The sequence below is a fragment of the Echinops telfairi genome, unplaced genomic scaffold, assembly GCF_000313985.2.
Source record: "Echinops telfairi isolate 266 unplaced genomic scaffold, ASM31398v2 ScPeMD7_5592;HRSCAF=6446, whole genome shotgun sequence".
NCBI lineage: Eukaryota > Metazoa > Chordata > Mammalia > Afrosoricida > Tenrecidae > Echinops > Echinops telfairi.
Window position 1 is genome coordinate 24,976,006 of NW_022109491.1, and position 7,836 is coordinate 24,983,841.

Below are 7,836 nucleotides of genomic sequence, written 5' to 3' on the forward strand. Positions count from 1 at the left end.
CGCGGTGGAGCGGCTACCGGTTCCCGCACTTCTCCGGGACGTCAGGACGGACGTAGGAAATGCTCATGCTACACGCCAGCTGCGGAGGCGGCGGCTTCGTCTAGTCCCATTTCTTAGCCGTGTGACCTTCAGCAAATTCCTGATTATTTCCTCTCCCCCTCCCCTCCCAGCCTCTTCTCCTTTATGATGGAGACAATTGCACCGGGTTCCCCAGCAAGACTCTGAGGATGAAATAACGAGGGGCTTGGCACACACCAAGCGTCCTATTTTCATTTCCTCCCTAGGTGACTTCGATGCCTAACTTCATTCCCCACGCCCTGAGCCTCACTGTCCTTAACTGTGAAATGGGGGCAGTTAAACTTTCCAGCACTCAAGGAGGCTTTGCACACCAAATTGAAAGAACCAACCAACCAACCAACCAACCAACCCAACCACCCACCCACCCAACCACCAACCACCCCAACCAACCAACCCAACCACCCAACCAACCCACCCAAACTGACTGCTATGGAGTCAATCACGACTCATACTGATCGGAGGCAACAGAACAGAACTGCCCTGCCTGGTCTTCCAGGACTGTTTCCCATAAAGCCTTTCTTCCACGATGCACCTGGTGGTTTTGAACTGGCAACCTTTCGGTTATCAGCCCAACACAAAACCACTACAGCGCACAGCACGTTACTGCTGTTATTGTTAGCCCCCCCCTGAGTGCCAGTGGGCAGGTCCCTGAGTCTCTCAGCACCTCGCTCTCCTTGTGCGTAAGAATGGAGGATGCTCTCCCCCAGGCTGCTGTGGAGACAAATGACTGTTAGTCTTTCACTCTTCTTCTTAGCGCAGGGGACCCTTATCCGCCCCATGGACCTCTGGGACTGCTGGGAGAGGAAGTGAGGAAGCTCCTCCGCCCGGTGCTTGACCAGGGTCGGGTCGTGGGGGGTGGAGGGGTGGGGTGGTAGTGGCAAGGGGCTTACCCAGGAGGAGGAACTTGCGCCGGTCCCCATAGAGCTTCAGTAGGCCTGCGCAGTAGTCCTGGATGGGCAGTCCCAGCCGGTACTCCCGCAGCAGCATAGCAAACTGCTGGATCTCAGGGGGCCCCAGCTTGGTCCGCAACTGTTGAGGGGTTCCATTCAAGGTCAGTCCCAGAAACGACCCCCGCCATAAGGACACGGTTGGCCCAGCCCTCTTCTAAAACCCCCTTCTGTGGCCTGTGGGCTCTAAGTGCCTGAATTCAATCCCAGCCCCTTCATGGATCACCAGCGCCCCCCCACCCCCCAACTCGGTTTCCTCATCTGCAAAGTGAAGACAGTGATGGAACTGTCTCTTGGGGTGGTTTCAAGGGTGAGAAGAGATTCTCTCCGAAAGGCAAGGCGTTAGAACAGGTTTACGCCACACGCTCAGTTCATGCTAGCCGCCATCAGCTAGGTAAGGTTTTGCACCCCAGCTGGCCGGCACTCACTCTCCTCTCCGCCCTGACCTCTGGAGGGCTGCTGCTGCTGTGATACCCAGGACTATTTCTGATTCCTCTTCGCTGCGTGCCATGCGCAGTGCCCACCCGAGCTCACCGTGACCATGTAATCCTGCAGCTGTTCTAGGCCAAGGCCGCTGTGGTCACTGCTGCTGCAGTAGGAGCCGGGGCAAGAAGGTGTGGATGTGCCACTGTAACACGCTTCAAAGGTGTCCTGGGAGCCACTGCTGCAGGGACACACAGAAAGGGGTCTTTGCTGGCCTTTCATGCCCACTGACAGTGGGAGGGAAGGGCTCAACCTCTTGCCCCATGTTTTGGCCTCACGGCCCCATGCCTGGCCTGGCTTGGCCTCTACCTCCCACTCTGATCCTGCCTCTCTCCATGCCCCTGTTCGCTCTCTGTGTGCCGCCCACCCTGCCTTGTCCTTCTTCCTCTAAAGTTCCTGGGACCGTCTCACCACCAGGCCTTTGCACATGCAGCTCCCTCTGCCAGGAATGCTTCCCTCCCCATACCTTGGGCTCCGCTAACTCTTCCTCATCGGTCAATCTTAAATCGCACCTCAGGAAATTTCTCCAGACACCCCAGGCCAGGCTAGACTCTCAAACGTGCTCACCAGCCCGTGGAGCAGGACACACAGACAGACCTCTTGAGACCTTTCCCCACAGCGTTTGGAAACTCCCCCACTCCTCAACAGCTCAGGCTTCTCTAAGCTCTTTTCTTAGGAGTTTCTAGTCCGGGGAACCAAACCCCCAGTTTGTTGTTTGGGTTGTTCTCGCAGGGCTTCTGGATCCTATCTGCCTCAGTTTACTTCCTACCCCAAGTGCCCAAGATGTCAGCACAGACTGGCTTGGTCCCTTCTATGCCCCGCCCTCCTCCCCACCCAGGAGACTCCCCAGGGCCGGCAGAGGGGTTCTGTTTGTAGAGCGTGGCACCCACAAGGAGCTGAAGTCGGCATCATAGGCGTATGTCCCGTCGGTGCGACAGCTCTCACCTGGGGGCAGCAGACAGAGGGGCTGTCAGCGGGGCCAAGGAGAATAGCTTCCCTGGCTCTCAGAGGCCCCTACCAAACCCCACCCACCCTGGAATCTAATACTGCTCCTGTCACCCAGCACAGCTGACCTCTTCCTCTTCCTGTTACTCAACTTGCCCGATATTGGGACAATACCGCCTTCCGACCCACAGCCTGGGGACCTGGGGGGTAGCAGAGGAGGGGAGAGTTGAGGGAGTGTTTTGTAAACTGTATGTTTACAAAGCTCCCTGCCATGAGTCGATGCTGGCTCATAGCGACCCTATAGGACAGGGTGTAACTGTCCCTGTGGGTTTCCGAGACTGAACCTCTTTACAGGAGTAGAAAGCCCCACAGAGTGGTTGGTGGTATTGAACTGCTGACCTTGCGATTGAATCACAGCCCAACATCTGACCACTGTGCCACCAGGACTCTTCACATGTGTGTGAGGCAAGGTAAAAAAGAGCTTTGTAAGAGGAGCTTTGTAAAACCATTTGCAGAGGACTTGCTGGGTTCCTAGAGTCAGAGCCTCCTTCTCCGGGAGGCTCCCTGACTGCCCAGGAAAGGCCAGATCCTCATTCTACATCCTCGGGCCACAGTGTGCACTCACCGACCGACTGACCTGTGTAATTCTTTAACTATCATTGACCTGCCTCTAAGGATTCAAGATGTAAAGACACCATAAGTCCTCATGATTAGCACATGGGAGCCCTGGTAGTATAGTGGTTATGAATTGGGCTGGGATCCATATGGTTGGCAGTTTGAAACCACCAGCAGCTCTGTGGGACAGAGACTGGGCCTCCTACTCCCATAAACAGTTATGGTCCTGGAAATCCACTGGGGGTCACTCTGAGTCAGCATTGACTCAATGGCTGAGAATTTGGAGATCCATTTTTGGAGTGATTAGCACTGGATCTCAAACATCAGAGGTGCTCAGTAAAGATTTGCTGGATGAATGAGTTTGTGGAAATATTTCTTGAGTGACCCCACTTAGGGGCTGTCATCCCTGTGAGAGTCAATGAGCCAACTCTCCCAGTCTCCCCCAAACCACCCTTTCCACAGGGGGGAGTGCTTCCAGAGGGACCATGCCAACCCCATTGCTGGAGCTATGCCAATAGAGACCACCAGGGGGTGCTGTGGCCGAGGGAATTCACTAAACCGTCCTGCACACAGCCAGGAGGGTAAAGTGGCTCAGCCAGACATGGGTTTGAATCCTGGCTCAGCAACTTAACAGCCGTGTGACAAGCTGATTTGAACCGTAATGTCCCATCTGTAAAACTGGAATCCTCCAGCCTCAGAGAACTCTTCCATTCATTCAAAGATGACTTTTTGAGCTTCTGCGATGGGGTTACAGTGATGACCCGGAGGGATGACATTGATTAGAGAACTGAATACGATGCAGCATATCAGTGCTGTGTTTAGGCAATCGTTGATGATCAATAAATGCCTCTATTCGTTTTCTCCTTCTTCCAGCTCTTGATTGCATGCAAACACCATCTGGAAATCCCCAGTCTGAGTGGGGCTAATGGCCCAGGGAGCACACAATGCATGTGCTTAGGTTCGTTCAAAGCTGAGACACCGAGGCAAAGAGGAGAGGAAAACTGAGCTTGGCAGGGCTCATTCTGAATTTAGGAATGTGAACATCTAAGAAACTCGAAAACAAACTCACCGCCATCGAATTGATGCCGACTCATGGCGACCCTACTGGACGGGAGAACCACCCCTGAGCCTGTGACTCTTGACAGGAGTGGAAACCTCAGCGTTCTTTCTCTCACAGAGCAGCTGGTGGCTTTGACCTTGCTGTTAGCAGCCCCATGTGTAACCTACTGTGCCACCAGCACTCCTGAACAGATTACAGAAAATCCACCTGGGCACTTCAGTGAACTCCCTGGGTGATGCGAATAGTTATCCTGTGTTAGGCTGCTAACTGAAAGGTTCAAATCCACCCGAAGGGCCTCAGAAGAAAGGCCTGGCAACCCACTTCCAAAATAATCCGCCATGACACATGCTAGGGGACCCAGTTCTACTCTGACACACCTGGAGTCACCACCAGTCAGACTCAACTTGACAGCAACTAGGTATAGCAGTAGGTCCTGGTGATCAGAAGCCCTCAGGACTTCTGACGGCTCCCAACCCCGGGCTATCTCTCGTCCCTCTTAGGATGTGGGAGAAGCTGGGGTTCCAGTACTCACTGCGACTGCTGAGCCACGGCCGGTCGGGCGTCGACGTGTAGTGGTAGCCAGCCCGGTCCACGCACTCGATGCTGTGATCCCCGTAGATGATCTGGAACACCTGGCAGATGAGGGCGCAGGACTCCTCGGCGGCATCCTGGCCCAGAGGTGGGGGAGCGAGAACTCAGACCCTCACCAAGGACCAGGAAGCCCTGCTCCCAGAAACGGTGGGAGGATCCTCCCAGAGGCACACACCCACAGATTCTGGGAAGCCCACTTCCAGAATATTTCCCCTCAAAATTAGATGGTCATTGAGTCCCGTTAGGAAATCGGGGGCAAGTTCCTGTGCCTTGGAGAATACACCCTAGATTTTTGGGTGACCCATGGACCATCCAGAAGTGTATCTAAAACACACCCTAAATTTAAGTCCCTTTACAGGTATGGAAGTTGGGGAAGTAGTGATTGGCCAGGACTTGAACCTGGGGCTCTTGACCAGTTAGTGGAAGAAACAAAAGCATCACGGTTTTAAGTTTATAATGAGTGCTACTGGCTGCCATCTCTAGATATGAGCTTCCTGGCAGCCAGAGCAAAAATGGAAGCAGGATGAATGCAGACTCTCCAGGCTCTCATACTAACTCACCCTCTGCCGTCGAGCCAATAACTCATAGCAACCGCCTGGGGCTTTTCGAGATGGTAACTGTTTACAGGAGTATAAAACCCAGTCTTTCTCCCAAGGAGCTGTGGGTGGTTTCGAGTTGTTATCATTGAAGATCACAGCCCAACCTGTAACCACTACAATACCAGGGCTCCTCCGGTCTCTGATAGGACCAAAAAACCAAACTCAATGCCACCGAGTTGATGCCAACTCATTGCATTCCTACAGGGCACGGTTGAACTGCTCCTGTGAGTTTCTGACACTAAGTCTTCATGGGAGTAGAAAGCCCAGCTTTCTCCCACAGAGTGGCTGGTGGTTTAGAACTGCTGACCTTGTCTTTAGTCCCCCAGTATATAACCACTACGCCACCAAGACTCCTCAGGCTTCCTTTGATAGGAGGAAGGAGTCTCATTAAGTTCATGGGTGAAATGTTATGGTTTCTGATTGGGAGAGAATTTTCTCTCAAGTCTTTAAGCAAGAGCCCTAGAAAGGCAATGACTGGCATACAGAGCCTCGCCACAGCACACACCTGTTTCTGGGTCCGAGTCTCTAAAAAAAGTTCCAGGTGAAAGTGAACATGTAATCCAGTGAAGGGATTTGGGGGGTGAGGGTGGAGGTGGGAATTTACTAGTGACTAAACAGGATTGAGCCTTACACTGCATCAATAAAATGGACAGGGCTGGGAGGACTCCTCCTCCCCAGTTAAGAAAACTGAGGCTTAAGCTTGAAGTGGCTCGTCCCAGCCCAATCAGTAGGTTCAAGGTGCTAGTGGACACCCAGGGTTTTGGACTCTAATGCCTGCACTTCCCTGAGGACAATGCCTGGACAGGAGGCCAGAGGCTCAGGAAACAGCTCTTTGTTTATTCCACAAACTTCTTGTTTAGTCCTACTGTGAGCCAGGTACAGCGGCCTGGGGCCTGAGAGGTGAATTAGAGAAAGTCTCTCCGCTAAAGTCCTCACACCATTCCCTCTGCCTCCTTCCTCTCCTTCACACTTTCCCTATCAATCAGAGAAGCCCTGGTGGTGTAGTGGTTACTCGTTGAGCTGCTAACCACAAGGTCAGTGGTTCAAAATCACTAGTTCCTCCAAAGGGGAAAAAAAGATGTTGTTTTCTACTACCGTAAAGGGCCTGCAGCCAGGAGACCTGCAGGGGTAGTTCTAGTCTGCCCTATGGACTCGCTAGGAGTTGGCGGCAGTGGGCTTGGTTTGGGGTTTTGGTTGGCACCTGTAAGGCTTTGTAAGGAAGGATAAGGGTGTGAGCGTCAGAAAGAGTGAAGTGGGAGCCATGGAAGATCCTGAGTGATGTCACCAGGTGACATACATGAGCAGGGCTGCTCAGATGGTTGGGAGAGTGGACTGCCAGCAAGAGCTGACCACACTCTTTCAGATCAAAGAGGAGTGGGTAGGGCCTGTGGCAGGTTGGGGTGGGGGAGTAGGTGGGCTTTGGTTGGATTTTATGAAACAGCCAATGAGATTTGTTGACAGAGTGACTGTGGGATGAGACAGAAAAGCACCATGGAGGGGAACTTCAGGTCCTAGAGAGATGGAGGGCAGGGCAGGTTTGGGAGAGGAGCTCTAGAGGGCCACTGTGAGCCAGTTAGATTTGCGGTGGGCTTCAGTGGTTACGCTTGGGCCTCAATCCCAATGGTTGGCAGTTCAAAACCACCAGCAGCTCTGCGGGAGAAGACAGGGTTTTTCACTCCCACAAAGAGTTACAGCCTGGGAAACGCAGGGGCAGTTCTACCCTGTCGGGTTGGGTTACTATGAGTCCAGTCAGCATCAGCTTGATGGCTGTGAATGTTTGCTTCAACACAGAGGAGTCATTGAGAAGGCTCCGAGCTTACAGGGGTCTGCTTGGTGGTGAGCTCCCTAAGGGAGACCACCAGCAAAATACTTATTCACCTCTAGCCTTAGCACCTGGCCCAAAGCCTCGAGGGCACTCTTGACCCACAGTGTCAAGTGCGTGAAAGCAGGGACAACCATGGAGGGGAGAAGGGTGGCAGGTGGCAAAAACAGCAGTAGGTTTCTGCTTAGGGTGACTGCCAGCGTTGCCAGGAGGGACTTCCTGGGTGGCCTTCCATAAGTTATTCAACCTTCGGACCTCGCTCTTTTCTACAGAGTGGGGGCACTTGTCACACCAGCCTCTGGAGATGGCCGGAGAACTCAGGAATCAGTGTGATTCCCACTGTTAATTAGTGTATTACTGCGGCTGTTCCAAGATTGACGATGTTGGAGAAAGCGCAGAGACAGAAAGGGTTGGATTCAGTCTGTTTTGACCCATTTGGGTTTGGGTGCAGTGGGACCACCACTGCGGCGTTGTCCCGGACTGGACTCTAGAGGCCATTTGGCGCCATGGGCACCCCCCGTAGTCTGAAGGCCTAGGTGGTGGCGAAGGAAGAAGCTGGTGGCGAAGGAAGGCGAAGGCAAGAGACCCGAGCACCCCCGGGGACCCCCGTGAGCGCGCCGGGCACTCGGGCTCACCCTGTTGGCCACAGCCAGGATGACAAGGTTACAGTAGGCGTCCGGGCTGGGGTCCTGCGGG

General features: G+C 53.6%; 2 protein-coding genes across 2 annotated transcripts in view; both read right to left on the reverse strand.

The window, feature by feature from the left end:
* The window catches only part of HCK (HCK proto-oncogene, Src family tyrosine kinase), a 79,106-nt gene extending 71,276 nt beyond the window's left edge, over positions 1-7,830 (reverse strand). The window contains exons 1-5 of the mRNA XM_013008081.3: positions 7,776-7,830; positions 4,661-4,796; positions 2,399-2,453; positions 1,560-1,689; positions 969-1,107 (exon numbers count right to left, since the gene is read on the reverse strand). Coding sequence (XP_012863535.2) covers positions 969-1,107; positions 1,560-1,568 — 148 coding nt within the window. The 5' untranslated portion in view covers positions 1,569-1,689; positions 2,399-2,453; positions 4,661-4,796; positions 7,776-7,830. The remainder of the gene's footprint in view (positions 1-968; positions 1,108-1,559; positions 1,690-2,398; positions 2,454-4,660; positions 4,797-7,775) is intronic.
* The window catches only part of CCM2L (CCM2 like scaffold protein), a 17,558-nt gene continuing 12,041 nt past the window's right edge, over positions 2,320-7,836 (reverse strand). Inside the window, exons 4-6 of the mRNA XM_004698219.2 lie at positions 7,776-7,829; positions 4,661-4,796; positions 2,320-2,453 (exon numbers count right to left, since the gene is read on the reverse strand). Coding sequence (XP_004698276.2) covers positions 2,320-2,453; positions 4,661-4,796; positions 7,776-7,829 — 324 coding nt within the window. The remainder of the gene's footprint in view (positions 2,454-4,660; positions 4,797-7,775; positions 7,830-7,836) is intronic.